This window comes from Fringilla coelebs, assembly GCF_963513975.1.
Source record: "Fringilla coelebs genome assembly, chromosome: 6".
In the NCBI taxonomy this organism is placed as follows: domain Eukaryota; kingdom Metazoa; phylum Chordata; class Aves; order Passeriformes; family Fringillidae; genus Fringilla; species Fringilla coelebs.
Window position 1 is genome coordinate 48,774,016 of NC_140034.1, and position 18,346 is coordinate 48,792,361.

Here is an 18,346-nt window from a genome sequence, read left to right on the forward strand (position 1 = left end):
AGGATGTGAAGGGTAAATGTATGGATATCTGACCCACAGAGGAGGGTGAAGGTAGAAATGTGAAGAAGCTGAGCTACAGCAAGGTTATTTTCTGACTACCTGGCCCGAATATGTAAGAGGTATTTGCACACCCATAATCTGCTCCCTGCCACTCAGGGCTGGGGTCTGTTTAGCCCTGTGTTCCTTGAAGTGCTCGTATTTTGCCAGCTTGGTATTGAAATTTAACAGCTTTGTTTTTCCCAACAAGAATTATGGATTTGTAATGAAATAGTTCAGTGAATAAAAGTAATAGAGAATAGGGTAAAATTTGTCCATGCAGATAAAAAAAGGTAAAAGTTTGCAAGCTACGCTTTATGTCTTGCCCAGAACCTCTGTTCTGCACCAGAAGTGATGCCAAGAGCTGTTTCTATCTAAGCAAACTTGCCTTTGGTTTTAACATGTATTGATGGCAGAACTCTTCTTTTTGCTTAATATCAACAAGCAATTCCCCCAGACCTCACTCAACAGTCATGTATGATTTTGAAATGATGATTGGAGAAGCAGATCCAATCCTGCCTTATAGGCACTTTCTTTTTGAGGCTGTCTGCTTTGATTCCCTTCCTGACCATTTTTAATTCTTAATGGTATAGTACTTGTTTTTAATTATAGCTGGCTATAGAGTTCTCCCCCTCTTTCTTTCATAGCCAGTTTTGAGCACTTGCTTGCTTTTCCCAAAACTCTTAGTGAAATGTAAAACTAAGTGAACGCTTGCTTAAAAAGTACAGCTCAAAGAGTAGAGTTGTTATTCCTATTATTCCTATTATTCCTGTTATTCCTGGTATCCCTAGCTATTGCTTACCTGTGGAGAAAATTCATGTATCCCATCTGGTACACATTATTTGTCTCATTACTTTGCATAAGTTTCTTGACAGGGTGATATGGCTGAAGTTTCTGATCTTTTCCTAGCCCTTAAGAAATGGGAAGAGCTGGACCGTTTGGTCCTGCTTGGCAGAAATCAGACTAATGGCTCAGCCATGTGGATGAGACTGAGGGTGCAGTTTGTGGTGTTAATACTTTTCAGTTTGTTTGGGGTTTTGTTGTGGGTTTTTTTGAATTGTTTTTCTTCAGTATTCAAGAGTTTCACTTGCCATTGGAAGTTAACACCAGCCCAGCCATTCTCAGCCAGCCTTGGGTAAGAGCATTGTGTTTCATCAGCTCTTCTGAGAAAACGTGACTTGCCTTTGGTGCACACACTGGACGTAAACCTCTCTATGGTTTGTGTTTGAAGTCTGAATCATGGAAAATTTTTTTCTGGTTTTTTTTTAATTGTTTGGTTTTATCTTTTGTCATAGCTCTGTCAGATGTCTGTTTTCTTTTTTGAAATGGGTCCTGTTAGTTCACAGAACTATATTGTATGAGGCAGAGGGCAACAGTGGCTGCAAATGGCATCAGTGTGAATGTGAGAATGTTACCACTTTTTACTCCTTTTCTAGGTGCTCAGATGACCCAACCCTTGTTGTATCTGAGTAGGTCTAGGGTTGCCCCATTTGAACTCCCACACAGTGGCGAGTGTAAGAGTCCCTGTAACAATAGGCACAGACTGAGACAGACAGACGAGACAAGGCACATCACCCACAGGAGTTTTATTAGACGTGCACCTGCACTACAGTACAGTGCAAGGAGGCACAGTTGAACCAGGTACAAGTGGGTTAACTCAAGTACAACAGTTGCAGCACAGAGGAAACTTGCAATCCACAAATCCTGCCCAGAAAGGAGGGTTAGTTCACCCTGGACTCTCTCTGACTACTGCTATGCTATAGCTTTTATCGAGCTATGTATTTTGAAGCTCTCACAGCACGCAGTACTACAGTGCAGTCCCTGTTAGAGCTGCACTGTGACACTTGCAGGGGTGCCACCATCTGAGCCATTGTGATACACCGAGATCACAGCTTGAAACTTTGCAAAATAAGGCATCCTAATATCAGCACTGCTGAGCTGCAGCTACTTTTGTTTTGTGGCAATGTTTGCGTAGCAGTTAGGAAATCTACCAATTCAATCAGAAACTTAGCAACTCAGTCACCACTTGTTTCCTTGATTTTTCTCTTTGCATTTCTAACACTTTAGCTTATGACTGCTGGAATTGATCTCAGATTACTTGTTAAGCATGAGGGGGAAAGAAAAGCCCTCACTTGTTTAATATCAACAAGCAGTTTTTTTAGACTTCACTCAACAGTAATGCACATTCATATCATGTGTCTTGAAATTTGACCAAAATGCAGCCTTGCAAATTGCTAAGGGAAAATGAAAGAGAGAAGTTCAAACTAAAGCCCATTTAAACACAAAGCTATTTTACATAAGATGTCCATGTGAAAGGTTTACACATTTCAATTCTTGGTTCTGAGTTGGAGAATTGTGTTCTGCAGAAAAGGACACCTTCAGAGATAAATCCCAGAACACTCACTTTTATTCAGTGCAAACAGCCCTTCAGAGGGAGAGAATAGCAGTCAGAAGAGAAGAAATTGTAGGTAAATGTAACCATATGGACTATCTCTTCAGCTTTTGTTATATCATAGGTATTTTCTATAAGATGCCAAGGAATGACAGTCATCTATAGCCTGGTCTGTGTGATTGCCTTAAAGTTCATGCTTATAAATAGACCAGTGTTCTGCAAAGGGTTGCTGTATGAAACGTTAAGCACCAAAGCATTTCCAAAATATCCTTTTCCAACCTAGCTGTTCTTCCTTGATGAGAGAATTCCTGAGAACCCAGTGGGGTCTCTTGTTTTAGACTTCAGCCAGCAAAGTAGGAAGAAGCACCATTTCACCTGCATGCGCCTGCTCATCCTGCTGGCTGTCCTTTCTCCTGCTCTTTGATTTGCTTAGTGCTGTGAAAGCTACATGTAGGCCTGGAAGGCAGTTACAGGGGGTTCTCAGATTCTTGCTTCTGTGTTCATCCATGACTTTTCCTAGGCCTGTGCTGAAGATGCCCTTCAGTTCTAGGTCTTGGAGGTAACGTTGTAGGTCAGATGAATCACAGCTGTCCCCTCCTTTTCTCTGTGTCATCACTTAGGTCAGTTTGAAGTGTGTGCAAATTTGAGGTGGTAATGCTTTACTGCCCAGAATTCACAGGCACGAATGGCCATGGCACCACATGGTCCCACGGGATGCTTGGATGACTCGCACTCTTCTAGATGAGCTCTGACATTCTGCCTTGCGTGGATGACCTCTTACTAAGCACTGGGTGCAAGGTATTTTCTGCATGTTCTGTTCCACATAGTACAGAGAGTCATGAGACTGCAGTCTCTGGCTCTGTGGTGAGACTGTGATTGTCTAGTTCTGGTCATACAAAGTTTAAGCACTGTGACACATTGAATGCCTGTCACTGTGGGAGGCTGGGATGTAAGTTCTGAATGAATGTCACTTTCTGCCACGTCTGATATCCTGATGGAACAGACACTAGTGCCACGGTCAGAGCTTCAGGACAAATCTCTCCATTAATTAATTTCTGTCAGGTGTTTTTGTCCTGTACTTAAGTGACCAAAATTCAAAGATTTTCTTGTCTTCTACAGGTGTAGAAAAAAGCATCTTTAATGCTTAATCCTCTCTGCACTGCAGCTGCTTCGTGTATGATATAATCCTCATGTATTGTCAGTGGACCAGTTACGTTCAGTCTTGCACAAAGTCGTGAGCCCAGGTTTTGTTCTGTATTGAGTTGGAGATGCTTTCCTGTTGGGAAGGAATTGACAAGTTTGAGTAAAACCAAAACAAAAACCTCGTGCAGCACCTGTGAGCCTTAGACATAGTTAATACCATTCATGTTTCCCCATGGAAACAGAAATGTGAACAGATAATCCTTGCAGTAGATTTCTGTCCTTGCTACCTACACAGAGCAAAGCAACCGTCTCCATCCTACAGGGCTTCAGTTCCACCATAAAAACTACATGGATGCAGCAGCCCAAAAAATCTGTAGTAGCAAGTCTGTTGTTTTTAAATCCTAGGATATAATTTTGTGAATTTCTTCCTCTTTTTTTTTTTTTCTTTTTTTTTTTTTTGTTCAAAATGACTATGCATAACTGAGAAGGAAAAAATAAATTCTGTCATAAACTACACTGAGCGATAACCTAAACTGTTTATTTGATGTAATGTGGAGTGATTTTTTCAAATAGATGCATATTAATTTGTGCAGTGAGCCATTCAGCTCCTGCTTTGAAGTGCCCTGTGAGAACAGAACGAAATTTCTATTGTCATTGTAATTTGGCAAGATAGCACTTCCTCTAGGGGTGGGCTCAGTTATTTGCCTGATGCTAAAAACAGTCCACAGGAAAATGCACAGCAGGCTTGCATGGATCTCCTACAGCTTTTTCTGCTAAGTGACATCTTACTGTGTTTTTTCCCCACTTCTCTGCATTGCTGGATGTGGGGCTCCTTCTCCACAGACAGCTTTCAGGCTGTGTCAGATGTGCTACATTGCCCTTGGAAATTACCATAATGATTCCTTCCCCTTCCCATTTTGTAACTCTTGACTACTTATATGCTGTGGAAATGAAACAGAAAAGATTAGATGTACTCTGTACTGCTCTTCTGTTTGCTGTTTGTGGGATAGACACTGACATCGAAGTACAAACTAGAAATTAGACTTTTCCAAGTGAAATTTAATTGCAAAGGAGATGTGTAGCCTTATTGCTGCATTTTGCAGTACTGCACATGCCTAAGCTTCTACTAGGCATGTTGTAGTCTCAATTTGATTTTCTGACTCTCTTCAGTAGGTGGTTATGGATTGTAATTGGATATTCTGACAGCTGGCCTTGAGGCCGTGACCGAGTTTGAAGTCCCTGCTGTATTACACAAGACACAAACGTAGCCAGAGAGAAGGTCCTATAACAAACCAGTGCTTCTGCTGGGAAAAAATAATAGTTCACATAACATACTAGTTTAGAGATCTCCACACATTGCAGGCTTTGTGCATTTGCTGTGATGAATTGTTTGAGGACACTGAAAGTTGCTCTTTCCAGATGCCAGGATGAACCACAGACACATGACCTGAAGTCAGCTCCCTTTTCACTCGTGTAAAACCTCTGCTGAGGGGACTGAGTGGGTTAGGCCCCCTGCCTGAGGAGAGCTACTAATGATGTAAAGGTGGAGTGAAGGCAGGTTGTTGACTGGAGGCTGACTTTGAAATCAGCATGCCTTTAGCACCACGGCTTTGTACTTAATATCAAAAACGTTTGGTGTTTCTTACCTGTATATTGTGTTAGCACTGCAATGTGTCTGATTTTTATCCAGCTTACTCCCTTGAAAGCCAGACACACATTTCTGAGGGTTGAACAGCAATTGGATGGGCTGCCTGAAGCACATGACAGCTTGCTCCTTGAAAATGTGGCTCCATAATAAAAAATGAATGTGATTCTTATGGTTCTTTCCTAGTTTTGGAGGTACAGCTGTGTATTGAGATGATGCCATCATACATTCCACTTACCAAGCTTTGTCTTTAATGAGATTTTGTACAATGCCTAGACTTCCCTTTTAGCTACTAATACAGTTCCATGTTTTTCTTGCTGAAAGCAATTTATATCAAGCCTCTTTCTTACAATTTAAAATTGCAGATCTTCTGTACTAATGGCAGAATTGTTCCTATTAAAAATACAAAAGTTTAGAGGGATGCTTATTGCCTTTTATTTTATGTGACACCCTGAACAACCAGATGGCCTGAAAAAACCAGAAAAGCATTGTAATTTGTGTTTGGCAACTCCCTGGGAGAAGTATAAAATAAATCTCCTTCTGTGTAGTGTTCAGTTGTTCCTTGGGAGGTTTTAAAGGCTTTCAAATAATCAAGGGAAGGTGGCTGAGACACCTGAATTTTGTTTGTGGTCCAGGCCTGATGCTGTTTAAAGAGTTGTGACTTGATCTGAGTTGGTCTCCTGCCTACTGTAACTTTGTCTATAGCGAAAGTGTAGAGTAGCACTAATTTAGGGTAAAAAAAGAAATAATAATTTGAAGTGTTGTGGTGTATTGCTAAGAGCACAGTGCCAATATAATTGAGCTGCACTAAAACATTTTAACATTTCCCTGAAATGCGAAGCTCTCTCTTGAATAACCTGACTTCAAGGTACTTAGCTTGTCTGTAAGGCCAACTTCTGTTTATTTGCTGGTAGAAAGAATGGGAGAGAAGAATCAGAAAAGAGGAGCTTTTAAAGATTTCAGTGATAAGCCTCCAAGGCACAGGCTGGTTTAGAAGTAGACTGTTGGTAGCCTGAAGCTAGGCTGCAGAGATATTTGCAGCATCCTTGTTTCCAGTTTTACTTGCTTTGCCTTCAGACCAGTTGTGAAGATGTGATTTAATTTAGCCTGTCTTCAGCTGCATAAAACTGATATGCCAAGGCTGGGACAATCCCTTGGTCTCCCTTTATCATAACCAAAGTGAGACAGACTTGATTTTCACTCCACTGTTTGGATGAGATGAATCTCTCTCTCTGCTGGAGAGATGCAGATATCTCCATTGGCTTTTGAAAAATACAGAGGCTAATGATCTAAGTTGCTTGATTTTTTTGGTGGCTGAAGTTAAGTGCAGTGAATCTCACCCAGAGCACCATATATGTTAGCATTTATTCTTCCATCTGAAGATTCCACTCAGCAATAAGGAGCGACTCTAAATTCTCATCTTTCTCTAATCTGATGCAGCTTTATTTTACCTAGAAATTATTTTCTTACTTTTCTCCAGTTTAATGAACCTCTAGGTTGCTGTTGTCACTTCAATTACCTAGAGAAAAGCCTGGATAATTATTGCAGAAAGAAGAAGAGCGGTAGCCCCTTCTTGTGTTGTTTAACCAAAACAGATGTGTTAAGAATTTTGTTGTCCCTTTGTCTTGTGTATTTAATGTTTTGGAAAAATCCTGTATAGCCTTGCTGTAAACTTTGATTAGCGTGACTGTGAAATTCCCTTGGGATTCTTCTGTGTTGCCACCTGAGTTCTGTGGGTTTGGTTTGTACTTTAAGTACTTATGTTTTAAAAGAGAAAAGTAAATGCAACATTATATGGTTTCACTTAACCAGTAACACGGAGTAATCTTCCCTCACTTCACCAAACACAAATCCTTTGGTTTGAGAACATGCTACAATGCTTGGTCTAAAGTTTGTTAGAAGCAATTTGTAGATATGCTAATATACATCATTCTAATGCTCTTCCATGCTGGGAAGGTCTGGCACAGACGTAGGAACAGAATTTTCTTGTGAAGGCATGTGAGGCTGCTGGTTCTGTGTTTTTATCAGCAATAAACTGGGGAATAGAAGCAATCAGAAATAAAAGAAGAAAAGAAAAAAAGAAAAGGGAGAGGGGGACATGGGACAAGGAAAAAGCCATTAAATGGTGCCCTTTGTCCAGAGGCTAGTCTTCTGGACAAAGTCCTTCTTAGGGTCTACCTTTAACTCTGCAGATACTCCTTTTATGTAATTTTTGAAATAGATGCTTCATTACCTTCAATCTTCACTGACTTTGACATCTGTGCCAGTGATTGACATCACTTTTTCCCTCCTGGCCACTTTGACCATGCTCATTTTGTCCAGCCCTCCTCCAAGTTTTGTTAATATGTTACAGTCCAAAAAATGGACTTGGTGTGTTTTCTCTGCTTTCTCTGACACAAGTCAAGCATCTGGCTATTTCTATGTACAAACCTTTCAATGAATCTTCTACAGGCAGATGTGGAACAGTTACACCTTCCATTTGCACAGCAAAAATTCTCTGCCTTTTGGCTTTCCTGGTTCTGACTTGATGGTGATGAGAAGCATTTTTGTGGCCTGTCATTCCATATCTGTCAGCTGCCCTTTCATCTCTTCAGATTTCTGCCATCTCTCCATGGATATACAAGGCATTTTTGTGTAAGACCATTCATAAATCCTACTTACTTTCTATTTTTCTTTTGCCAGTTTTCACTCTTGTCCCATTTCAGTAACCTTAGAGATCACTGGAATCATGTAGAAAAATCTATCTTGGTGGCCTTTTGTCATGCTTGGAGAAGAAAAGTATAGAAAATCATTATTTTAGGAAAGATGTTCTTGTCTGGGGGGGTCCTAGCTTGTGAATTTTTCTATGATGTTTTTTCAAAAGATGTTTCACTGGATATGTTTATAAATTTGAGAAGTTAATGTCCTAATGCTGTTTCCCTGACTATTTATTATACCAATAATGTTCCACTGAGCAGTTTGTAATACGAAGTGACCAAAAAATTTCTGGTTTCTTCTCTCTTGTCCTGATGGGACAGGATGAAAAAAGAAACAAGAACCCCTTTAAACAGATGTAGTGAATCTTCACAGAAGTATGTAAATTGTTGTAGTAATTGCTGGTGTCTAGTTATAAAAAGTTACCAGTGATCTTATTAAAGTTAGGGCATGTTGCATTCACCTTTCATTGCATTTGTAAGCTTGGCTCATTCTGCAGGGTTCACATATTAACTGTGCCAAAAGATGTCTTTTCTTAGGTGCAGCTTCCTTGAGTGATTAGTCTGAGATGTGTCTCCAGCATGGGCTTGAGGTGTCTTTTTTTCTGCTTTTTAATATTTACAGAAACATTTTTACCTGGAACCTTACCAAAAAGCAAAATCCCATTAACCTGTAGGACACTCTGTTGATTTTTTTAATGGGATATGTTGCCCACTCAGATTTTGGCACTTTTTGGCTGCACATGTGAGTGCATTTAGAGTGTAGGTTGGCCTGTCAATATTGCACATGCACAATCATGAGAACATCTGGTGCCTTCTGAGATAAAAGGGACAGAACTTGTGTATCAGTGAGATGTACCTTGCCTACTGTGATGTTCTGCTGGTGCTTTGTTGTGTTCCATTGCCTTAAAGATTGTCAGGGAAATGAAATGTCATTGCTTAGTTACATCTGGCCTCAGTAATGTTTACACTTCATTGCAGAAGAGGAGAACATCAATATACTGATAATGTAAAGAGAGCAGAGGACAGTGAAATGTTACAGGATTTACAGGGAAGATGGCCCTGCTAGCTTTGCAATAATTTGTTTCTGAATTTTGAAAAGTAAAATCGTGACTGGGATTAGAGTTTGTGAATTTTGGCACTTTTCTTCTCATTATTTGGAATCCAGAATGCTACTTCCTGCTGTTATTACCTGCTGCTTTTCAGAAATAACAATGGCATCACAAACATGATTATATGGCAGGGTGGCTTTTTTTTTTAGTACAGGAAGTCACAGACACAGTCTCTGGCAACCAAATAAAGAATAGAAAATAGGGAAGAAATAGGACTTGTAGTTCAGAATAAGGAAGTTTTGATGGATTTTTTATTATGCCAGCCATTTATAGAACAAAATTTGCATGTTGCACTTCTATAAAGAGTAATGTGGGGTAGTGATAATACATGAATTGTTATTTGGGATATGAAAGAGTAGATATGACAAAAATAAATAATAATGAGGGAAAATAAGAATAATTAAAGCAGTGAAATTATGTCAAAGCAAGCAGAAGAGATAGGATGCTTAAGAGTAGGGCAGGCTGTTGAAGACTTGTATTTAAAGGAAAAAGGTGACATGTGAGTTTGAAGCTAGGAATGAAATGCAATGTGGCTAAACTATGGCTCTGTGTTCCCCAATCCTGCAGATCATGCTGTGAATGAATAAAGTCACTGCTCTTGATTTATCATACTTCTGCTTACTAGGGGAAACATGAAAGGGATTCTATCATTTCAGGGAGGGCTCTTAAAATGCAGAGAGATTTCTGTGGGCTCTGCATAAATACTAAACCATGTATTTACTAAGTGATTTTCAAGTGTCTTTGTTATTTTGATCTCTCTTCTGTTGCTAACAATATGGAACAGGATGGAGAATCAGTCATTTGAGTCTATTTACATTTTCAAGAAAACCAGAATATTTTTCCCACCTTAGCAGAATTTCTTAGAACCTAAACAGAAAATGACTTGACAAATCTGCTCCTCAAAACTAACCAAAGCTGTTGTGTTTCTGTGGTGTTTATTCTGTATTTTCTGTCCTCTCTTACAGGTGGCCAGTGCTTCTCTTGGGGATGGAATGAACATGGGATGTGTGGTGATGGCACAGAAGCAAATGTTCATGTCCCAAAGCCAGTCAAAGCTCTTGGCTGTGCAAAACAGATCTTAATTGGATGTGGGGCAGGACACTCCATGGCCCTCTGTCAAACTCCTCACTAGACCTAGCCCACCTGGAATCATAACATCATGGATGTGGATGGACACCTTTGGATTGTATAGCTTAGAGGCACTACAGGGGAACTGCCCATGATTAGTACAGTAGGTGGGAACTGCGGATATTTTTCCTAAATCCCAAAGGAACGACTCTGCATAAAAAGCTGTGATATTTTAAAAATTGTTTCCTGGGTTCTTGCCACAGGAATCGACTTTCTTACCCGCAGATAGAATTACAGACATTCTGCCTTGATGCAATACAACTGAAGATAGATTTACATTTTCTTGTTCTTCTGAGAAGTCTTTGAGGAAGAAACTGACTGCTTAATGGCTTACTGGTGTATAAATTCAGTCTGAGAAGGTGGTTTTTGCTATTGTATCTTTACATCATGAAATGTTTCACCTGCCAACTTCTACTGTGGTTGAGCTCCCAGCAGCTCAGAAAATTGTGTCACAGAGAAATGCCAGTGAAAGTGGCTAGATGCATACACAGTTTTTAAGCAGATTAGGATTAAAAGAAAAGAAGCAATATAATTTAGAAGGCTGGCAAAAGGGGAAAATGAGGCCCTTTTCAACTAGCTTCGTCTTGAATAAACTGTGAAAGGAGCGGTATTTTTCACTGCCAGACATCAGTTTGTTACAGATTTACAGGGATGCAGACCTGCATAAGTTATCATTAACTTGCAAACCAAACCTGAAGTTTCTAAAGCTACTGCTTAGGGAAGGAAAACTTCTAAGAGCTCTTAGAAACAATCAAAAGGTTCCTATCAAAGGGCATAAATCAGTTGTAGCTGCTGAGGACAGCTTGATCCAAAGTAGCTCCTGTGTTTCCATCTGCCTTGGCATAGGAAGACATCAAAATCTAACCAGAAAGATTTTACAAGTTCTCCAATCTAAAAGGCAGACCAAAATGCTCTTGATAATTTCAGGTTAGTTCTCACTTCTGTTTTGCAGCCCAACTGAGTTGCTGTTCACAGCATGCCCACAGCACTTGCTCCAGGTGGGGGTTTGACAGAGAACATAGGCCTAGCACTTGTAGGAGAAAGGAAAAAGCATAAAATGAGATGTGTTTGCCTATTAGTAGCAAAATCTTGGAAGCTATTTTTAAAACTGTTTTTTTCCATACAAATACAGTGGATGCCATTAAACTGGATGTTTACCACCCACAATACTTACATTTGCTGTAGTATTTAACGTATTTCGAGTTCTAAATATAGAGATTTTTACTGTGTAGTAAATGCACCTTTTAATGAGACCTGCTGTTGCTAAACAGTGGTTTAATTTTTAAAGCAGGCTTGCCAAGGAAGAAGCCTTACAGAATTACAAAGTGCCCTGAGAAAGGCTCTTAGGAAATAGGACAGGAAGAACCTCTGATGATGTATCAGCTTACTCATGAAGGGGAAAAAATTAAGGTGATAATATGGGCTGCATGAGTTTTTTCACCCTTGGTTTTACAGCAGTTATAGTTCTTGGCTTCACATTCAGGAGTATTTTATTTTTCTATTCAACAGATGAGAAACTCGAGCAGACTATGAAGCTGATTTTAACTATTACAGATACCAAAAGAATAATCAAATGGATCCTCTGCAAAATATGTAGAATTAAGATTTCTGTTGTAAAATGATTTTTTTTTAAATCCATGTGTTAATTGTGGCTCTTCATGGCAATTATACTGTTCTAGGCTGTGATCTCTTACACTTTTAATTATCTAAGTTGATATTTATTGACTGTTCTCAATGCCACTTTCTGGATACCAAAGCTTCTCTATTATATGCACTGAACAGTTTCTCTTGCTTTCTCTGACAGTCCTGTCTGAGGTTTCTGTTTGTGATTTCTGCAAAATCTGTGTACCAAATAAACATGTTCTTTTGCTTCAGTAATCATCTCCTCTGAATAAGTCTGTTCCTTGATTAATCACAGCCAATATGTGCCTTACATGAGGTTTACTGGACTGGACATGTTGTGACTGTGTGTGCTGTTGCTGCTGTTCTTTGCAGAGGAGTCCAACAAATTATGTAACAAATAAATGTGAATTGGGTATTTGAAATTGTTTTCGATTTTTCATGCCTGTAATGTGAACACACTTTTGGAATGCAAAGAATGATTTGGGGTGATATGGTGAAGAAAGAAAGGACTGACAGTCAGGACAGATCAGGACTGTTCCTGGTCCTGATCTGGTGTTTCATATCTGCATTTGATCTTCATCTTTGAAAGGCAAGAACTGCATTTTTCTCTCCTTTGTTGTGCCTATATAGCTTGAAGACTTTGGGAAGTAATGACTTTTCTTGACGTAGTAAGGGCTTTGTCATCAGTCAGGGTTTCTAGGTGCTGCTGTAGTACAGATAGTGAAAAGAATTCATTGTAGAAGGTACGTGGCTGAATGTCAAAACCAAGTTGCTTCTCATTCTTTCAGAAGTGAATGCCCTGTTTTGTATGTCAGTGGCTTTGTTTGCAGAATAAAGCACGGTACAAAACCACCTATAGCTTTCTCTGTGAGGAAGGGAACACACAGTGAAAAGTTCCTAATCAAGTGGAAGAAGACAAATTTCCATGCTGATGTTAAGAGTTTATGACTGTTGCCTGTTGATAGTCCTCATGGAGAAGGTCAGTCTCTGTGAGGCAAAATGCAGACCCAGTGTGCTCTGGTTCATGGAGTTTTTTAACAGGTCTTCTGTGATAAATGAAGCAAGAAGCCTGTTATATAAGCATTCTTCATTCAGGTTCAATTGGAAATAAAGTGACTAAATTTATAATTATATATATTTACAAAAAGACACTGGAACAAGTTAAGCAAGTGTCTGTGCAGCTGCTCTCCCCTCCCGTTTTCTGAAGAAAAGTAAACCTGCCAGTGAGCTGACATTCATGAGGGACAACAAGTTGTGAACTGTTTACCTTCAGTCCAGAGAACTTTCAGGCCTTTGAGTGGAGGGGGAGAAGGAGAAGAAAGCTGTTGTGTGCCTTTCTGTTATTCGAAGCCCTAAGAGATCTGCAGATGTTACACATGCAACCTCCATGTGCACCTGCGCAAGACGCTCCTGTTCCATTTCAAAGAATGTTGGTGAGACGATGTGTGTGTTGTGTCAGAAGCTTCTGTCTCTTGGGGGATTTGTTTGGGACACTTGGTGGTCACTGATGTTATTTGACTTGGTGTGGCATTCTAAGTTACTTGATGCTTTTGTGCTCAGTGTGCCAGGCTCTGTATTTGAAGTGTGTTCATTTCAAAGATGGAAGATGATTTGCCCAGTCATCGCTCCTTATATGACACTGACTTCTCTGGATGTGGGCAGTCCTTTTGGTGTCTGACTAGCCTTGCCATCTGCAATCAGCACAAAGGTCACTTCTAAATGAGTGACAGGAGCTTTTGCTCAGCTGCATGTTTTGAGCACAGAGAAATTGTGGGGAGGATGGGAGAAAGTGGTTTGATTGTGCTTTTTATGGCATGTGTTGAGTCGTGAGATTTAGAGATATGGATGGGCAACTGATCAAGGACATCAGTTGGAATGTACAAGAGAAAGGTGACCATGGGAAAATATTTAAATGAATGGCATTAGAGAGCCTGATGCAGTCAGCTAAAACAGGGAAAAGGAGGGGGAGGACAGAGCCAAGATACAGTTCCTGAGGACTGAATAATCTCACAGCATAACAGCATTCCAGCCTGCCAGTGTGGTGGGAGTGAGATGAGAGACAAACTATTCTGTTTCATGGATGTTATTGTTCTCCCTCTTCCACTGTTTATTTATAATAATGTGAGTTGTCGACCTGCAGTGTTTGGGGTTTTTCTCATCCATAGCACATCTTGAAATTTCCTGTTCTCCTCAGCAAAACCAGCAACACCTGTCTTCACCTTGCAGACTCAGAAATACTTTGATCAGGCCTCTGATCTAGTCCAGCATTTAACCAAATACTTACTATTTTTTCCATTTGATTCCATGAACTCTGGATCTGATGTAAACAAGACTTAAGTAATTTTGGGACTTCCAGTTCCTTCTTCCATGTTAGAGATCAAGACAATGACAGACCTTGGTCACTCTGAGCAATTTTGATATGTTTATGGTGCATGGTAACTCTTGGGCTTTTTCTTTTAGCCAGGTATTTTCTTGAAAAGGACTCCAGAATTTTTTATCAGTATTTGAGTCCTGCTTATGCTATTTACTACAAGCTGAAAATTCCAAAGGCTTGGAATGGTTACAGCCTGGGGTTGAGAATAATTTTGTGTGGTTTTGATTGTAGTTCAAAATGTGCACAGTAGAAAAGTGGCACTTACATGGAATTTGCTGACAACTCCAGCTGACACAAAAATAATTGGCCACTTTTAACTTTTTACATATTAATATCTGGGTACATGTGCAAAAAAAGAGGCAATACATGCTTTTTTCTTTTGCTTTAGCTTTTGTGCTGGTCTTATTTCCCTGTAAATGCTGATCTTGCATGTTTTGCTCTACGTTAGCAAGAATAATAGCCTTGAATTTAAATGCTTTGCTTTTATGGAAATGGCCTTCTACTGGGTGAATATAACTGAAGATGTAGGTCTGTATCATGTGTGCCTTTGAAGTTAATTTGGAGGAACTGCATGTGTAGAGCCCTTGTTGTTTTGTAACCCATTTAGATGTTAAAGGACTGAAGTCAGGCACAGTCTTGAGCTATTTGTGCATTTCATTCAGGTTCATTCGTCAGTTGTCTCAGCATTCACCTGTTTTTAATGCAGCAGCAGTTTTTACTCATCAGTGCCTCTGTAAAACATCAAAATAGAGTATGTGACTGAAAATATTCAGCAGTGAAAATAGTCTCTGTATTTGAATCATGGCCTGGATGAACCACGTGTTTCCTTGTGGGAGAGTGAAGAAGCATAAATTTAGAGTATTGGGAGAACACATTCTTCAGCTTGATTGGAAACAAGAACAACAAAGTAGTTATTCCTGAATAAAAGCTGGTTGAAAGAGAAGAAAATTCAGGGGTGACATTTATTTTGCAAAATTTTCTCTGGCATTTTTGTTTTGTGACATGTTGGATTTCATCTCATTTTCAGATATACCTTTGCAGGTTGGTGGGGGTGGAGTGTAAGTCCAATTCCTTTGTTGGTTAGTCTCTCTCTCATCTTATTTCCAACTTCCTCATCTGTTTCCAGCTGCTTTGCCTATAGACCATCTGATTATCCAGATACTATGCAGTCTTGGGGGGGAGTTCTGTCTTCAGGTTTTGGGATTGAGAGTTGTAAGTGGAGTTTCAGAATTTCAATTCAATATTGTTCCAGTACTCCCTGGTCACCAGAGTTCTTTTAAGTATATGTGAACACTTTGCTAGCAGACTGCATTTTTACTTTTTTTTAGAAGTGAGGCCAAGAATTGGGAGATTTTTAATGTTCTGACATGACTTTAGATTTTGGCTGCAAATGTCAAGTGAGTTTAGCTTTTGTTTTGTTTTTACTGATTTGAATGCATGAAGACATGTGGTACCTAAATTAGGGCAGCAGAGGAGTTGCCAATCAGTTATGAAAATGCTCTGTCATTTTAACTGTGTGGGTGCTTAATCATTTTCCATAATAATCCTCTGCTTTAAACTACAAAAGAAAAGGGATTCCTACAGGGGCATTGTGTTCTTCTGCAGACAGGGAAATCTGGCATCTTTTAAATAATGAAGAGATGCTTCTCTCCTCTGGTGCCTTAATTCTGAGTAGATTATAGTAACTATTCCTTCTTAAATATGGCTTTCCCTCTTTTGACATCAGAACACTTTAAAAAGAGCTAATGTCACAGAAACAGAAACAAGCTGAGGCACAAAAAATTAAATTGGCCCAACCAAGGTAACCCAGCACGGACACAGGGGAGTCAAGAATCAAACTCCCATTTCCTGAGTCCCAGGCCAAGATTACCTTGTAGGCTTGTGGCTCTTGAGGATTATTTTGAGTTAATCTCACTGCCATTCTTTCCCTCTCTCCTTGCTCTTCATTCCCCCTCACTGCTGATTGCTGTTTCCACTGCTCCTGCTTGCATAACCCATTTTCCAAACTCATCCTGAGTCCTTCTCATTTCCCACCTCCTGAGCTACTGCCTTTCCTCCAGTCACCCACTTGCACTGACACCACCCCAGCAAATTGTGGCCCCTGCTGAGCTGCTTTCCCTGGGCTTCAGCCTTGTGTGCTGTTGTGCTGCTGTGACTCACAGTCAGCAGCCTCTGCGCAGGTTGTGTCATCCCTGCTAAGCCCTTTGAGTCCAGAGGCACTGCAGGTAGCTGAGTGACAGCTGAGCTAACACAAATGTAACATTTTGCCTCTTGCTGCCCAAGGAATCTCTAGCTCGGGCAGCAGGAAAAACGAGGGAAGCCTTGGAGCACGCGCTTTTAATAGTTAGTGCCTGGAGATGTTTGGACCTATGTACTTGCATGAAGTTTTTTAAATGTTCAAGTGAATGCTGAGAGTTGAAAACCTGGCTTTGCCAGGCTGAGACAGGGAGGATATCCTGTTATAGCATTTGCTTTGTCAGATAAAGAAAGTCAAGAGATGCAGTTCTGGACCTGTTTTTCAACATTCAGTTCAATTTGAATTCCAATATTGTTCTTGATTGCAAATGAACATTTGTATTTCCCTAGGAGAAAAATTGGGTACTTACAGTCCTAGATGAATGCAGAGGCTTTGGGAGTCCTGAACAGACAGGTATTTTATGCCCAAACTCAAGTAAGTGAGTGACTTAAAAATAATGTGCAGAATTTAAGCATATTTTCCTGAAGTGAAGTTTGTATGTGAGCTCAGAGGCAAAATTCCTTCCAGGATTTATATGGAAAGCAGAAAAGTAGGCTGCCTTGTTTTGAAACTATGAAAGGGATATGCAAACTGGTAGGGTAATATCTTCAGGATAACTTTTTTGTAAGCAGCTCTGTGCTCAGTTCTTTTTTGAATACTCTCATCTTCGCCCTGCTTGCTCTGTTCTGTATTTCAGTCGGCTCATTTGTCCTAGCAGACATTTGTTTCAGTGATGTATTTTCTTTTTGGCCCTGAAACTTTAAGGAGAGAGGAGGCAATTTACATGAAAAATCACTTTATCCAGATTAATGACTGCTGCGTTTGACTGTTATCACAGCGGTTTTAGCTAGGGTTTTTTTTTTTGTTGGAGTGAGAAAGCAGAAACCTCTTCTCAGAAATTTCTTCTGTCTGAAATTGGAATTGTGGAGACACAGGTTGGTCCAGAAAAAACAAGTACCTTCATGCAGTCAGAGGAAAAGCTATGTATGTAGAAGGTGTGGTTGAGCTTTAAATGTTAGCAATTAATAAGGCACTAATTAATTGCCAGTGGGTTCAGATGAAGGGCCAGCACTGGGTCTTAGAGCTGGGAACACCCTGCTGAAAGCTGAGCTTACAGAGGAGGAAACGCAGATGTTTCTTTACAGCAGGAAGCAGGCAGAGTATAACTGAACTGCAAAACCAACTTCTGCTCTTACTTGCAATGATGTGAACTCAGAAGTAGCTGGTGGCGTTACTGAAGCCTGAAGTCAGAATCTACCCACATGGACAGTTTTAAAGCTTTAATAAAGACATGTACATCCTGTAGGGAAAGGGGGCAGGCATGAAGGATTAATGTTTTAATCATAATACCCAAGCAAAAGCTCCTTAACTGCAAGGCAGCTGGGACGATGTGGTAAATTCCCCTTAGGATTCAATGCAACAACTTCTGAGATTTTCCACTTCTCTTGTTTCCCTCTCACCCTGTGTTGTCAGAGCTGTTGTGCAAGGGCAACTCTGGGGTCAAACAGATCTTGAGCTTTAGAACATCTCTTGAAGGGCAGTGGATGGTTCTGTTTCTGAAGGGTTTATAGAAGTCACCCAGAAGACATGGTTACCTCAAATCAGAATGAGCAGAGAGGGGAACCTAAATGAACACGAAAGTGGGGAATGTAAAACACAGAGTGACAGTTGTACCCAGCCTGTTCTCTAAGGCTCAAATAGATGTAAAGTGCAGTGGAAGGTGAAGACCTACATGGGATTTACAGGGCTGAATTGTTGGTATTCCTTATGGTAATGAAGAATTAGCACTGGGCCCTTGAGTCAGTGTTAAATAAAAAATGGGGCAGATAAATCTATTTCTGGATTCTTAATACATTATAAGAAGAAGAGTTGTTCATTAAGCAAATCCTGGATGAATCTGGATCTTACGTCTGGAGGTAAGAAATTTATCTTCTGAGAATGATGGCATAGAAACAGTGTGAGAA

The 18,346-nt window shown here is 40.1% G+C and overlaps 1 protein-coding gene across 1 annotated transcript in view; it reads left to right on the plus strand.

The window, feature by feature from the left end:
• SERGEF (secretion regulating guanine nucleotide exchange factor) overlaps positions 1-12,001 on the plus strand; it is a 142,391-nt gene extending 130,390 nt beyond the window's left edge. Inside the window, 2 exon segments of the mRNA XM_084208472.1 lie at positions 9,987-10,136; positions 10,139-12,001. Of these exon segments, the coding sequence (XP_084064598.1) occupies positions 9,987-10,136; positions 10,139-10,176 (188 nt within the window). The 3' untranslated portion in view covers positions 10,177-12,001.
• Positions 12,002-18,346: the final 6,345 nt, after the last annotated feature.